Source organism: Podarcis muralis, chromosome 7 (assembly GCF_964188315.1).
Source record: "Podarcis muralis chromosome 7, rPodMur119.hap1.1, whole genome shotgun sequence".
Classification (NCBI taxonomy): Eukaryota; Metazoa; Chordata; class Lepidosauria; order Squamata; family Lacertidae; genus Podarcis; species Podarcis muralis.
The window spans coordinates 40,999,502-41,015,244 of record NC_135661.1 but is presented as its reverse complement, the minus strand read 5'-3'; the positions used below and the strand labels follow the sequence as shown (position 1 = coordinate 41,015,244).

The 15,743-nt window shown below is 45.4% G+C and overlaps 1 protein-coding gene across 7 annotated transcripts in view; it reads left to right on the top strand.

Annotated features, from left to right (window-relative positions):
• GSE1 (Gse1 coiled-coil protein) overlaps positions 1 to 15,743 on the top strand; it is a 374,856-nt gene that overhangs the window by 249,038 nt on the left and 110,075 nt on the right. Inside the window, exon 1 of one of the 7 annotated variants that reach the window (XM_028740048.2) lies at positions 588 to 1,139. The exons of the other annotated variants lie outside the window; for them this stretch is intronic. Within the exon in view, the coding sequence (XP_028595881.2) occupies positions 1,103 to 1,139 (37 nt within the window). The 5' untranslated portion in view covers positions 588 to 1,102. Of the gene's footprint in view, positions 1 to 587; positions 1,140 to 15,743 lie in introns of those variants that run through there. 7 annotated transcript variants of the gene reach the window in all.

The following is a 15,743-nucleotide window of genomic DNA, read 5'->3' as shown; positions in this document are numbered from 1 at the left end:
GAATTCTGGAGCAGCAGCAGCACCTGCTACCTTTTGAGACCTGGGGTTCCCACCCTCCCCCTCTCCAGTTTTCTGTGGCTTCCTTAGGACCTTCCTATCTTCTTCAGCATCCCAAGAAGAACCCTTTCAGCTGCTGCACTTCTGAGCATTGTCGTCCTCCCTTCACTCTCCGCCACTCGCCCTCAGCCGCCACCCTTTCTCCACCCCCTTCTCCCTTTTGTAAACCAGTAGCTAAGGGGAATGACAAAACAAAGCCCCATTCGTGCTTGACAACCGGAGAGAGAGGGAGAGCCAGCCCCCCTCCCTCCCCTCCTCACTTCTTGCTGCCTTTTCCTTCTGACAACACTCCCCCCTCTTCTTTTCATTTGATGCTGAACATGATGCCCCATTGAAAACAACCCATTGACTCTCCACCCTCTTCTCCCTCCCCACCCCGCACGCACCACCCTTGACATTCGGCTGACTGGAGAAAAGAGCGGCTAACATGTCTGGGGGCTGACTCTTTTCCTCCCCCCCCTTTCTTCTCTCTCTCTCTCCCTCTCTCCCTCTCTCCCTCCCCCCCCCCTTCCAGCGCTTTCCCTCCTCCCAATGAGAAATCCCTAAAGGAGATTCTCTATTTTGAAAAAGAAAAAAGAAAAAAGCCACCACCTTCTTTTCCCTGCCTTCTCTTGCTTGCTGTTTAGTTTCTCTTTTCTCTGTCTGTGTTGCGTGTGCGCTGGTGTCTCTCTCTCTCTATTTGCATCTCTCTGGACTAAAAAGGCAAGAAGGTGGTGGGTTGGGGGGAAGGAAAGGAAAGGAAAGGAAAGCGGGGGAGACCAGAAGAAGACGTGTCAAGAGCAGAGTACCTGTTTGAAGAAGTGAGGTGGAGCTGTTGGTCGTTGATGCAAAATTGACAGGATACTCTATATCTATATATATTTCATTTTCCCCTTTCCCCCTCATTCAGATTCAAATTGTTTTATTATTATTTTTACAAAATAAAATAAAACCACTGTGTGGTTTTATTGTCATTTTTGTTCTCCAGTGTTTTCCCTCTTTTTTGCCATTTTGGGTCTTATTTTCTTTTTTCCCCTCTGGATGCCTTGGATCTGTAAAATAAACCATGTTTGGACTGAAACCACCACTCTATTACTTACCAGGTAAGGCGACTCTTGATGATACCTTTTCTTTTCTGCTTCCTTTTTATCTTCTAATTTAACAGCAGTGTTATATCCATGGAAGAAATAAGAAAATAAATTTTTCGTAGCGGGCCACAGTGGTCAACTCAAAAGGCGCTCCTTAGATGTGCCGATTTGAACCTGTCCACGCTGCTTGTTAAAAGAAGGGCATTCTGGATTTTGATCAGGAGCAGTTTGTGGTAGTTGTTCTTGGGTCAAACCACCACATTTTAGAAAGGGACACAAATTGGCAGCCTGGCTCTGCACTGTCTTCAGTGCAGAGGTGCAGATGACAGAACCCCACTCCAATTAATGGAACTTTTGTAGGCTAAATCAGAGGTGGGAGACAGTTAATGGAATTGCGGAGAGATGAGGATTTGTAAATCACTTTGTACATTGGTGTGGTTCTTCCTCATCCTCTTCCTCACCAGTGCTTTGCTTGAAGTTCAATGGGATTGGGCAGGGATAGCACCAAGGTGGGCCCTAGAGGTTGATGAGATTACAGTGGGAGGTGAATCTGCTGCAAGGACCCTGGGCTCCAGCAATTATCCCCCCTCACTTCACATCCCTCCATCACCCCCCTTCCTCTTGAAAGCCATGTGCAACATGAGCGCCTGTGGGCTTCACCTTGGGCCCTTGGGGTATATAGCATATCTCACTCCTTTTGTCCACCCTGCTTGGCTTCCTAAGTGGTGAGTCTTGTTTTATTCAGCAGCAAGCAGCAAAAGCACTTAAGTAATCTAAGGTGAATTAAGAAGCGTGGTGTGAAGTTACTTTCGAGTTGGTGCCTAATATTGTTTCACGGATGGGTGAGCTCTGATCATGTAGCAGACAGACCCAAAGTGGCGACTCTGAGTCTCTCTCTCTCTCTCTGCCTCTCCTTCCCCCGCCCCCAACAGCTTACTCTGTTTGATTTTATTTCCCTCTCTTCTCCCTGCACCCCACATGCCTTCCCATCCTCTGAATCCCAACAGTTTGAGGAGGGGGAGGCTTGTCGGTGGAAGGCAGGTGTTATCGTGGAGACCTTCCTCTTCTGGGCCAGCAAGAGGTGTAGGTGTACCTTATGTATGTGGCTGTGCTTAATGTAGTAACTGTCAGATTGTCACCCCACCCCATCCATGGTCTACAGCTTGTGTCTCTCGACATGCAAATTTAATGGTTCATTTTAAGGCAGCTGCTTTTATGGGAACGGAACAGAACATGGGGTGTGTGTGGAGAATTTTCCCCCTCTTCCATGTCGCTTAGCTACTGAAATGGGTCACCTGGGCAAAGTTAAGGTGCACCTTTGCCTTTGGCTGCATGGTGACACTTTTTCTTACTTGTCTGTGGTTTTACTGGGGTGGGGGAAGTGAGGAGAAAGATCCGCTTCCCTCCCCACTTCCCGAGGTTCGTCTATCAACTCTGCACCAGCAGTGGTTTTCTAAACCCAGGCTGATTGTGAAGGCTTGGCTTCAGGAAATGGGTTTTCCGTGTGGCAGTTAGTTACAGGAATAACTTTCTTTTCTTTGCAAAGTGTGTCTTTAAACTGATGCAAAGTTTCCTGGACTGCGGTAGGAGAGGCAGGACTTAGTTCTGAAAGCTACGGTACTGGGTCTGTGTGAACGTGTTCATTCCAGGGTTTGCCAGATGAGTTGCTTAATCTCATTTGTTTTTGCATTTTCAAGTCATTCAGTTCTAGCTCAGCTGAAAATCGTGTTACTGCAAAATTCCTTGCACATTCTGAGTGGCTTCAGCTCAGAAAGTTCACCACCTTTGGGAAAGGAAATCTAGTTAGCTATGCTGGTTTCAAGGTGGAGTGCAGGTAAACTGGACACACAGGTTAACTGGTCTGTGTCACCTTCCATATTGACCTAACTTCCCTGAAAGCCAGTGAATGGTAATAATCTGAGCTAGGGATTGAATTTGACAAATCAACCACACAATCCCTAGCATATGTTGACTTTATTCTGTCATCATGGATCAGAAACAAAAGTTTGTTTGTTTGTTTGTTTGTTTGTTTGAAGGGATCAACACATGATGAGTTTAGCAAGCCCATATTAGGCACTTCACCAACAAGTGCTTGTTTTCAAGTCCTGTGTACTTTCATAATCTTCCAACCAATGAGTTTTGCGCAGTTCCCAATGTGCATACTCCACACACATCTATAAAATGAATCCATTTTACTTGCCTCTTAAACGTTTGCAGGGCTGTGCTCTGGTGGGACTCCACTGTGAGGGATTTACCCAGGTAAGGTTCCACAACTGGGAAGGCTTAGCAATTACTTGCCTTCATACATATATTTTAATTTATGGGCAGACTGAACCCAGAGCTGTGCTATTTTTTCAGGTTCTTGAATACTCTCTTCCTTCCTTTCATATATTGATATCTATTATCCCAGTTGCAAGCAAGGAATTGTGTGAATCTGGAGTTTTGCTCCATTCATTCCAAACAGAGCATTAATGCGGTTTATCTTAGTAAACTGTACTGAGGTTTTTTACAATCAAGTAAATTTTTTATGAAGAAAATAGATAAATAAATAAAACTGTCCCGCTGTTCCTGACCAACAGCCCATCATTGTGCCTGGATCCTTTTGACTGAAATGGCTTCCGCCATCAATTTCTTAGAAGCCCTGTCTGCAGTCTGCATTAGGAAGGGGATATAACTCAAAACCCAAAATATACCAAAGCTAGGAGAACGTGACTTACTATTTTGATTTTTGCAATTGAGGTATGAGATGTAAGATTAGATTGGGAGGTTGCTCAAAGAAATTGAGAGTTAAAATGAAGGTACAGCTTCCTCTGCGGAAAACAGGGAATGCTGTTTAAAATTATTATTAAAAGACCTATAAGAGGAAGTTGCCCTGATAATCAAGTATGCTGAACTTTGTGAGACTCTAAGTGTTGTAGTACTGAGTATTGTGAGGTTAGGCAGGTGTTGAAGTGGGAAAGGCATGTGAATATATTCCTGAAGTTTGTATTGCTATTTTTTTCTTCCTTTGTTTTGATTTCTGTGCTACTTTCTCTTCAAGTGAATCCCAACGTGATTAATAAACAATAAGTAACAAAAGCAACAATAAACATAATGGTGCATTACGTCACAGCACACAACATCACAATGACAACCTGTGGGCCAACAAAAGTTGACCCTGCCAAGTCCTGTAATATCATTAACAAAACAATATAACAATTATAAGTAATTATAATCTATAAAACTGCAGCTAAAAAGTAGGCCACACATTATTACATACACACAGCCTCAGTAATCATTAAGATACACAGCCCATCATATAAGAGAAAACTAATCCAATAGAAGTACCTGCGAGCAGAACTATACTTATACTGAACTCCCAGGCCACATTCACGCCATACATTTAAAACACTATGATGCCACTTTAAACAGCCATGGCTTCTCCCAAGGAATTCTGGGAGCTGTAGTTTTGTTAAGGGTGCCAAGAGTTGATAGGAAAGACTTCTTTCTCTCACAAAGGTACAGTCTTCAGAATGCTTTAATGGTCAATCCCACTTCCCAGGGAACTCTGGGAATTGTAGATCTGTGAGAGGAACAGGAGTCTCATAACAATTCTCAGCACCCTTCACAAATGATGACTCCCAGAATTCCTTGGGGCAATCCATGACTGTGGTACCACAGTTCTTTAAATGTACAGGCAATCCTCGTTTTGTGCGGGGGTTCCGTTCTGGACCTCCATGCATGCTGGCAGAGCATACGTAAACCTGCCTCACTCCACCCCCATTTCATCCTGCCCCTCTGCCCCTTTTCATGACATCTTTAAGGCCATTTGGGGGCTACTTCCAGGTTTGGCGCCATGCACATGTGCACGATTGCACATAATTTGGACACGCCTAAACCAGGAGTTGCCTGTATGGTGTGAATGCACCCCCAGTTTCCCACACAACAGTCCCATAGATTTGTGTTTATGAGCAGCAGCCCTACTTCCACGCAGCCTGTTACTCCCCAAACTTAAATTCTTTGCTTGATGTTTGGCTCCCTACCAGGAAATGTGTTGTGCTGGGGAATACAAGAGGTGGTATTACGACCACACTTCTTTCCTGCAGTAGGCCAGCCTTGCAAATAAGCTGCAGCGTTAACCAACTCACCTGCCCCATGCATACCTATCTCTTATTTTGTGGCACAGTGATGGCCTAAAAGCAGAGTTGCAGGGAGACACAGCTTTGGTCAAGTTTCTCTCTCTGTCCACTTGGAAGCTATTGTTGCTTGCTATCGGCAAGTGGCTTTTTATATCCCTGTTGTCAGCTTGTGACCAGCAGCTCTCGCCCATGGCTACAACATTCAGTTGATTAATCGGTTTGCTGAATTGATTGTAAAATCCAAAAATTAACTTTAAAAGATGCCACCCAAATAATAGGGCAAATGATACTTTAAAGAAAAGATATACGGTACATGCTAACACAGATTCAAATCATCCTGTGTTCATGCTTGTGTAGCCAAAAGCACACATCTGTGCATGAGGCAGAAGTGCCGGTAGGTACAGGGTAACCCTGAAGAAATACAAAGCATCTGTAAGTATAAAATTTTTATCTATCTATCTAATCTTAGGAAAAGGAACCCCCTAAAAGCCCCATAATAACTCAGTGACATTGAACATTTGAGAGACTTGGTGGGGAGGGTAATAGAATGGAGGACAGAGGCCCATAGATACAAATAAAGGGTAGGAAAAAGCCTCATTTTCTTCATAGGTCACTTCCTGTTTCATACAGAGCTAATAGTCGCATCATACATTTAAAGCACCTGATTCCCTCTCCCCCAAATAATCATGGGAACTGTAGTTTACTCCCCACAGGACTACCATTCCCGCACACTTAACTAGTTCCCAGAATTCTTTGGTGGACACCACATGCTTTAAATGTATGGTGTGGATATGACCTAACAGGCCATTTTTCAGAGTCACAAGGAACTGAAGGGAGAGAGCTGCCCATTGAGAACTTCATGTTACTGGGATTTGACACAAGTGTGTCAGCACTGCCCAAACAAAAGGGGGACTGTAGGGGGACAGACCATGCTCTGTGGGCATGGGATATTGATGGATTGTTGTGGGGAGGAATGAAAGCTGGGAAGATAGAATTGTGGGGAGGGGGAGAACAGATGGAACCCTGAACCAAGGAATCTCCTGTTAACATTTCACTGCAGGGCCTCATTTGTTTCCAGTATAGATACTTCCAGTAACTGTGGTTAGGCTGGTGTCACCGTAAGAAGAGGCGTTCCCTGCCCTCTCTCATACGAGAGAGAATGCCTCCTTCTTGATGGTGCCAGCTATACTGTATGTGTGCTTTCCCTCCACCCACCCCTGGTCAGATTTAGTTGAATAATTAAGATTTATTTTATGGGGTGATGGCCCTATAATAAGCATCTCTCAGCAGCCTGTGATGGACAACTCTACAAAAATAAATAAATAAAAACCTTGAGTGTAGTAGGAGAAAGCCAGGTAATCCCTTTTCTCTGTTTCTGTATGTTTTGAACAGCCTGATTGCACCTGTGTATGGGATGGGCAGGAAGGGAGACTCATTTGCATCTGTTTGGGAAGTTGTGTCAGGTCAAGTTGCCTTTGCTTTGTGTTTAAGTCTTCTTTTGTAGATGGAACAGACTTCCTCAACTTGGTGCCTTTCAGATGTTTTGTAGTACAAGACCAGTGCTCCCAAAAGCATCTGGAGGGCATCAGGTTGGAGAACGCTGTTCTGGATCATGAAGGCAGTTCTACAGGTATGCTGGGCTGAACCAAGCCAGTAGATGCAAGTGTGCTGATGCCAGTTGTTGTTGTGGTGTTGTTGATGATGATGGTGTTGTCAGGCCAATTGTGGATATCAAGATGCTCCACCCCTTCCAAACCTTGGTATTTCAGGCAGAATGCTGCTTTGTGCTCTGTGGCAATTTTTCGCACCACCGGTGCGGTCCGCAACCCTGCTCCCGGCAACTCTTGTCTTGACGAGGTCTTTCCGCTTCTCAGAGATGACAGGACCTGGTTTGCATTTTTTGCTTGGGCTGCTTCTCTCATGCCTAAAATAGAAATCGATAAAGACTACGTGAATTCTCCATGCTTTTGTCCTGTAAAACCAGGCAGCAGGGGCTCTTGAGAGGTCCTTGGGCAGAGATGAGGAGAATTCCTTTTTCCTTTCTCTCCCTACTACATCCTTCTCCCCCCCCCCCCATTTTTATTTACATGCTCCAATCAAGCAAGAATTACTTATGGTGCCTCCTGTCGTGTGAAACTTCTCTGTTTTATTGTAATTGCTGAAGCACTAATTCCTGCTCCCTGTAAAAACCAACCAGCATTTAATCTAGGGATGGTTATTTTAGGCAGATGCAAAGAGATTCCAGGATGTGATAGGAAGCCATAGACGGACACAGTTCCAGCGAGTTTCCCAAAGGCTCTAATGTATTCCCCCTCCCTCTCCTAATTCAGTTCCCCCACCCCCATCTTCTTCTCTGGGCATCCATCAGGTGGTCTATTTTCTTCTCTGGAAGCACCAGAGAGCGGGGTGGGGTGGGGTGGAATGGGAGGGAAGGTGCATTGAAGTGTCAGGCTGTGAGATCCGAAGCAATTAAGGAAAATTATGTGTGGACTGTTCAGGCTGCTGTCAAACAGCGAAATTATTGTGCATAGCCATTCCAGGCTACCAGAAGACGTTAGAAATGCTAATCGCACAGGTAGGGTCACAGCAGATAGAAATTTCAACCTTCTCCGAATTGAATTTAACTGGGGGTGGGAGTGGAGAGAGAGAGAGAGGGAGGAAGAAAGGCAGAGAGATTGTTCCCATTCTAGAAAGTGCCATCAGGCACCATAACTGTATCTGTGCCATCTTGGACTAGCTCCTCCTGTTCTGCCTGGTGATTCTTCCTGTCTTTCTCTTTATCATCCTCAAATGGGTCCATGCATCTGGCTGTTAACCAGAAGGCTAGTGGTTAGAGCCCACCCAGGGAAGACTGTGGGCAGAATTCCTGCATGGCAGTAGGTTGGACTAGATGACCCTCAGGATCCCTTATAACTCCAAAATTCTATGATTCTATGAGCTGTGTCTGTAGCTCAGTGGTGGCTTTGCATCCAGATTGCTATAGATTCAGCCCCCCAAATCCCTAGTTAGGTTGCAAGGGTGAGGAAAGGTCTGACACATGACACATGAAGTAGGCAGCCCTGATCTAGATGGACCAGTGGCTTGACTAGCTATAAGGTAGGGGTGTGTGTGTGTGTGTGTGTGTGTGTGTGTGTGTGTGTGTTGCCCCTCCTGTCTTGCGCACACATCCTCTCCTCCCTCCTCTTGAGACCAGATTCCCTGAATGCTGCCAGGCTATTGAGAGAGGTCCATAATGGAGTAAAGGTGGAAACAAGCAGATCCAAAACTTGCCGCTGAACATTTTGCTTTAGTACTTGTTAACCAGTAGGTGGATGTGTCATGGATAGTCATAAAAAGGTGAGCAAATGGAAGCATTTTGTTGCCATTGATGCTGCTGTGCTGTCCTTTCCCCATGTTAGAAAATGGAGCAAGTAGTTATTACCTGGGGAGTGTTGTCAGAAGGATTGGTGGGTCTTAAAGTGGACACCAGGCTCCTCAACTTAAGAGCTGCTCCTCAAACTTCAGGAGGTGAGCCTTTTGAAGACCAGAGTTTGCACATATGCTTTACTTCTGCCTCAAACATCCCCCCTCTCCTTTTGCATCTTATTTGTTGGCTTTACTAATTTATATCCCACCTTGCTCTATAAAATACATTCAAGGCAGTTCGCATTTTCTCTTTAAGGGTGTGTGTTTTCTGGTTGCAGCCACTGCCAGAGACTCTGCCCTTTCTGGGTTCTAGTACACTATATTGTATTTTCTCATCTGATAATTTTCTGGAGGAGCCCAAAATCTTTTCAATCCCAATTCCCACCCGCTACAATCTCAGGCAACCACCTAAAATGTCCCTGAGGTGGGCTGACCCTATTAGTGCTCCTTATTCCCTCTTCGGTGTCTCTCTTTTGACAACGGCATTTTTCTGAGTCTGTCTGGACATGGGGGCCCTGTCTAGCCTCTTTTGACTCTCCATGCACACCCACCCACCCCAGAGCTCTGTGTTGTGGTGGAACAAATTCAAACACCTGAGGCCTTTGGCTTAGCAGTGGGCAAGGGATGGGAGCAAGCAGCTGGGAGGTGAGGTTGCAATATCTTTTTTCCAGCATGTCCATATTTTGAGGAATGGCTTCATCATCAAAGTGCCTTTCTCTGTCTCTGTGTGTTTCTCTGTGTGTGTGTCTCTCTCTCTCTTCCCATCTCCCTTCTTCAGTGGAAAAGAAGCAGCAGCAAGGAGCGATGCATCTTTGAGCTGTTGGCAGCACAAGAACTGTTCTCCAGTATTAGGGAGGCTGCACTCAAATTACCTTCCCAACCACTCCAGGTCATGCTGCTCAGCGAGTCATTAATAAAAGGAAATTGCAATCAGCTGCTATTCCGCTCAAGAGGGATGCGGGAGCGTTAACACCATCAGCATCCTCATCAACTGGGACTTGTTTCAAAGAGACCCAAATTCGTTATAAAGGCTGGGCAAGAGAGCTGGGGGAGCTGAGGGGGGGTGGAGGAAATGCTTTATCTTTGGAAAATCAAAGGCAGCAGTGCTTGCGAGGAGTCTCTTTGCTCTTTCTCTCTCTTGAGAGGGAGTGTGGGAGGCATACTGGTTGCCAGATAGCTGGGGACTGACAGTAATTCCAGCTGGCAGAATGGCTCACATCTCATGTCCCCTGAATTTGCTGCAGGCAAGGATTGGTTGCAAGGCCGTGATCCTTTCTGGGCCTGCAAAATAACCCATAGCCCCTTAACCCTTCCGCCGCCACCCGCTCCTCCTGTCTCATTAGGGTAGAGAACTTGTGAAGAGCACAGTGACATTTTAACACCTGCTCTTTAAACTCTACTAGAAATAAGGATTTGCAGTCCAATGAACTGGGCATGCAACAGGGATTCAGCACCACTAGTAGTTGGCTGCAGGAAAAGATTTATAAGTACAATATATTCCATAGTTCACAGAGGGGAAACACTGTTGTGCCCTCAGTTCCAGCTCACCCAGATATTGCCCCAGTGTTGGTGGCCTGATCTGACCTGATTGCTTCTGAAATTCCAAAAGAGCTTTGAACAAACCCTGTTGCATTGGATCACAGGTCCATTGAGTCTAGCATGCAAATTCCATTAGGGGCCAACCCCAAGCTCCAGAACTAGGTCATCAAGGCAATGGCCAATCCCCTCTTGCCTATCTCCAGCATCCGGTATTCAGGGGTATGCTGCCTTAGAATATGGAGGCTCTACTCAGTCTCTCCATGAACATGTCACCAGTCCTGCCTCCGTGCAAAAAGCTATCTAGGCTTGTGGCCGATGCTTGTGGCCCATGTTTACCAGAAAGTGGTGTTTGAGTCCCACAGACCCCATCTTGCATCTATATTGCCAGCCAGCCAGCTTGCTTGCTTTGTATGTTTGCCTCTGTATGTGTGTGTGTTTGTGTGTGTGTGTTCAGGTGTTAAGTGTTTCCCACTTCAGTTGTAGAATTCACATAGGATTAGCTCCATATTAACCCCACTGCACAATGCCCATCCCTTCCTCCCCTGGCAGGCCCTAAATTCTGTTGGCATGGCAACTGTGTCAACCACTTTTGAGGGTCCCCCCTCCCTTCTCACCCTGTGATTATTTGAAGGGGGGAGAGAAAGAAAGAGAGAAGACATGAAAGAAAGGAGAGGCAAGAAAAAAGCATGCGGGGTGGCGAGGAGAGAAGATGGCTTGTCTTCAGTGGACTAATTACTGCAGGAGGCAGATGGGGAGGGAGGTCTCTCTTTAAGTGCTGCTTCCTTCCTCCCCCCTCCCTCACCAATGCTGGAAAGAGATGGCAGAAGGCACGCAGTGACCTGCTGGCAGGCAGGCAGAAGAAATCAATACTATTGTAAAGGGGTGGAGGGAAGAGGCAGGAGACTCTGTGGGTTTGTCACCTCAGGGTTTTGCTTTGTTGCAGTCTTGGGGAAGGCCAGGGGGGAGGGCCTGACTCTGTTTTTGTCCCCTTGCTTGGAACCCGTTCCTTGGAAGTGATAGGTGCACCAAAATGCTTCATTGCCCATTAGCTGCAATCTGGGCCCGTCTCTTCTTGGAAGGCCAGATGGGGTGTGTGAATACTGGATCCTTTTGTGCCAAGGGGTTGTTTTACCAACCCTTCCCAACGTAGACAGGCTATGGAAAGCAAGGACCAGCTTGTTCTTTTACACATTAGCAGAACATATCACTCCCTGTGTTTTGCATGTGTTTCATAGATGGACAAATCTGCCAATTTTCAGTTTCTCTCAGGTCCTCATTTTTTTCCAACCTTAAGATCAGTTTGTCCACATGGAAGTTTGTAAGAATTTTTTGTGCACGTTTTTCCAAAAGCATGAATTTTTGTACAGGGTTTTGCCCACTAGGCACATTTTCACAGGCAATTTCTCCTAATACAAGGTACAGTGGTACCTCAGGTTACATACGCTTCAGGTTACAGACTCCACTAACCCAGAAATAGTGCTTCAGGTTAAGAACTTTGCTTCAGGATGAGAACAGAAATCGTGCTCCAGCAGTGTGGCAGCAGCAGGAGGCCCCATTAGCTAAAGTGGTGCTTCAGGTTAAGAACAGTTTCAGGTTAAGAACAGACCTCCGGAATTAATTAAGTACTTAACCTGAGGTACCACTGTATTTTTGTACATTAAGTTCACTAGCATATACAATTTTTGGTACAGTTTTTGGTTGGAGAATGGATCACAACATTTGGATAAGTGTGAATTTTGAAGGACTGCTGTGTTTCAGGTTACTTGTTAGTTTGGGAAGTGCAAATTATGTATGTTTGCATTAAAATGCAAACTGTTTAAATTCCTCCCCCATCCCTTAGTGTGTTTGCACATCAACCTCTAGTGAAAGAGAGGCTGAAATCATTGTTCTATCACTTATACAAGCATAAACTAAAAAATAATAATTCTCAAATTGTAGAATAAAATGCTGCTGTATGGAATTCCAGAAGGGTTTTTTGTACACTTTAGTGATGCTGACTGTACAAATCCAGAGATTAAGGTGGGAGAGGAGAAGGAGATATGTAATCATTACAGTCTTTCTGTGGCAAGACTATTGCAAGGGTTGTCAAACATATGGGGGCCTGTGGGCACACTTGCAAACCAATGAAACTGATGCATTCACATTGCAATCAGCTACACACCACAGCCTTTTCTATGGGCTATCATATAATGCTTCTCTTAAGCCTAGTTTCAGTCTGTGTGGGGAAACACTGAGGAAAAACCTCTGTGCTCCCACAAACAACATGTTGTTGACTGCTGAACTACTGTACAGATGTACATACCTGGGCAAGTGTTCCAACCCTTGGAGCAGGGGCTTCACTGCCAATTACCCAGGGCTAAAAACAGGCAGCATGTTTATTTGAGAAAGGATGAAGACCAGTTCCCTGGAGTCTGGGATGAATGCAATTAGAGCCAGTAGTTTCCTCGACCTGTTCCTGCCCAGATAATCCCCTCCACCCTCTCCCACCTGTAAACCAACCAAATTCCCACCCACTCTCAACTGTCATTCCATCCTCCTGTCAGCTCTCCTTCCACTTAACCTTAACATTCCCCAAGCAGTCTCCTTCACGCTCTAAACATAAACCCCATCAAACAGGGTTCATTTCTGCATTATTTAGAATGAAGATCTGAAGCTTGTTGCTCTTCTGTCCCCAGCAAGGTGTGGATTGCAAAGTTGGCCTGCCTCTGCGCAGCTCTGGGGTGCAGACACCTTCCGCACAGGAAGTCCTGCTTCCTTGAGCTCCAGCGTGGAAGAAAAGCAGGGGTATACATGAATTAAATAAATTACGCTGGTGAGAGATGGACAGAAGCCCTGGTCACTTGGACTCTGAAGTTAACCAAAGGCATAAAAAACAGAGCAGGTGTAGGGCAAAAGGGCAATAAAGATGTTTTCTGTAGCCTGGCACTCCTTCTCATGGAGACTCACTCTACAGCTGCATTCACACATGGGATTTAGCCTGGTTTTCTAATGTTCATTTCACACTGTTCTGCCACATCTCGACCACTATGCTGCCATTTTGCAGTAAATGTCATTCACACAGCAGCAACAAGCAGTGTGCTGCCCACTCTGTATGTACGTACGCCTTGCCAAAATACTGGCACGTTTTCTCATCAGACCAAAAGGTGCGAGCCTTAAAATCGGCAGGGAGCATAGCACATGCTAGTATGCCGCCTCACTGCTTGTCACGTGAGTGGCTGTGACGTGAACCCATTAAAAAGGCAGGCAAATTGCTGCAGAAAACTCCCGCAATTTTTGCAGGTTGAAGAGGCTGCAAATGGAGGTTTTCTGGAATCAAATAACACAGAATGAGCATTAAACTTGCACTATGTATCATTCCATTCCATTAGTTTTTTGGAAGCATATGCCTTTATGCTATATGTAAGCTCAGATAAAATGTGCAGACCAACAGGGAAATATCAGGAAAATAAAATAAACTGCAATGTGAATGCAACCTAACTCTTTGAAGACCTGGGTTTGGGGACATTTGCTGTTCTAGCTGTGTCATTTACTTCATTGTGGTCTTCCTTCCTCATTCATAGAATCATAGAATTGTAAAGTTGGAAGGGACCCTAAGGGTCCCCATGTCCACTCCTCTACAATGCAGGAATCTCTGCTAAAGCATCCATGACAGATGGCCACCCAACCTCTGCTTAAAAACCTCCGGTGAAGGAAAGTCCATCACCTTCTGAGGAAGTCTGTTCCATAGTCAAACAGCTCTTACTGTCAGAAAGTTCTTCCCGATGTTTAGTTGGAATCTCTTTTCATGTAACTTGAATCCATGGGTTTGAGTCCTGCCCTCTGGAGCAAGAGAAAACAAGTTTGCTCCATCTTCCACATGACAGCCCTTTGTCATATCACCTTTCAGTTTCCTCTTATGCCCGACTCCCTCAACTGTTCCTCATAAGGCTTGGTTTTCAGACCCTTGTCAATATCCTCCTTAAATTGTGGTGGCCAAAACTGGATACAGTACTCCAGGTGTGGTCTGACCAAGGCAGAATAGAGTGGTACTATAACTTCCCTTGATCTGGACACTGTACTTCTGTTGATGCAGCCTAGAATGGCAATCACTTTTTTTGCTGCTGCATCACACTGTTGACTCGTGAAGCTTGTGGTCTACTAAGGCCCGTGAATCATTTTCACATGTACTACTGGCAAGCCAGGTGTCCCCCATCTTCCAACTTTTATCTGGTCTTGTGTAAGTTGTCGCCATGTGTGTTGATGGCTTCCCAAATGCTTCCTGGATTTTGTGTGTGTGAGAGAGAGTTTCAGGGCTAGTTTCAAATATCAGAGCAACAGCTTTCAAGATGCCAAGGCCATGTGTGCATTGTAAAGGCACTCGTAGATTGACAAGTGATGGATTGAGAGAGATTCTCTTCCTCCACCCCCCTCTTGTTGACCTTGGGGGCAATTTGTGGAGTCTTGATCCCTTGTTCTGTGCTCTACTAAGGCATGTTATCTGTATGAAACCATGCTCTGATGTGCCTGCTTGTTATCACTGGTTTCCTTTTTAATTCTACCTCCCTTCTCCTGCCATGTCCCTCTAAACAGCCTTTGAGAGGAGGAAGGGTAGAGCATGCTTGCCTATCTGCAGAAAGCAGACTTCTGCTTTTATTTATGACTTTATAAATGAATGTGGAAGGGCAAATTATTCCCAGGTCACAGCCTTGCCTCTTTGCCTCCCCCTTTTCTTTAATCTCTTTTATTCCTGGGTTAAGCCTGATGTCCAGTGGCATTTCTTTACTCAAAGGCAGATTTACCTGGAGGTGTATGTGGGTCACATGAGTAACAGCTGCATTGTACATGCAGATTTCTAATCCTGGTTGGAATAGTAATATCTTACAATTCCCCAAGCTGCTCTCTGACCTGAAAGATATCCTAAAGCTTTTGACATAGAGGGAGAGAGTTAATGAGAGCATACACACACCAGGGAGGGGCCAGAGCTCAGTGGTACTGCATGCTGTGTATACAGAAGGTATTGCATTTAGTGCTTTGCATCTCCAGTTGAAAAGACCAGGCACAAGGTGATGGGAGAAGACCTCTCTTTCTGCCCGTGGCCCTGCCAGTCTGCCGTGAGTAAATACTGGGTTAGATGAAGAAATAGTTTGACCCCGGTGTAAAGTGGGAATGTGTGACTGTCTGTGAACACTTGACATTCGGCTGCAGCCACCTCTGGTTTGAAATGTGGCAAACATACTAGCTACATGTCAGCACAGATAATGCGTTTTCTGTTGGTGTGGATGAGCTGTTGGGAGAAGGGGAGGATAGGAAGAAAAACTGGCCACAGAACAACCTTTCTTGACACACTGCTTCTTATTTTGCTCCATTCCAAATCAACCTTTGCTATAGATTATCCAAAATGGATAAGATATGCGTGCACCTTTTCCACCCCACCCCCTTCCCAAATCCCTTGTGGACATGAATTCAAAATATTCCCCTCCCTCTTGGATCTTCCAAATGTCATAGAGACCCATGCACTTGGAAGAGCATCTTGGCATTAGATAAAAATTGGAACATATGCACCCTAAGTCGAAGACCG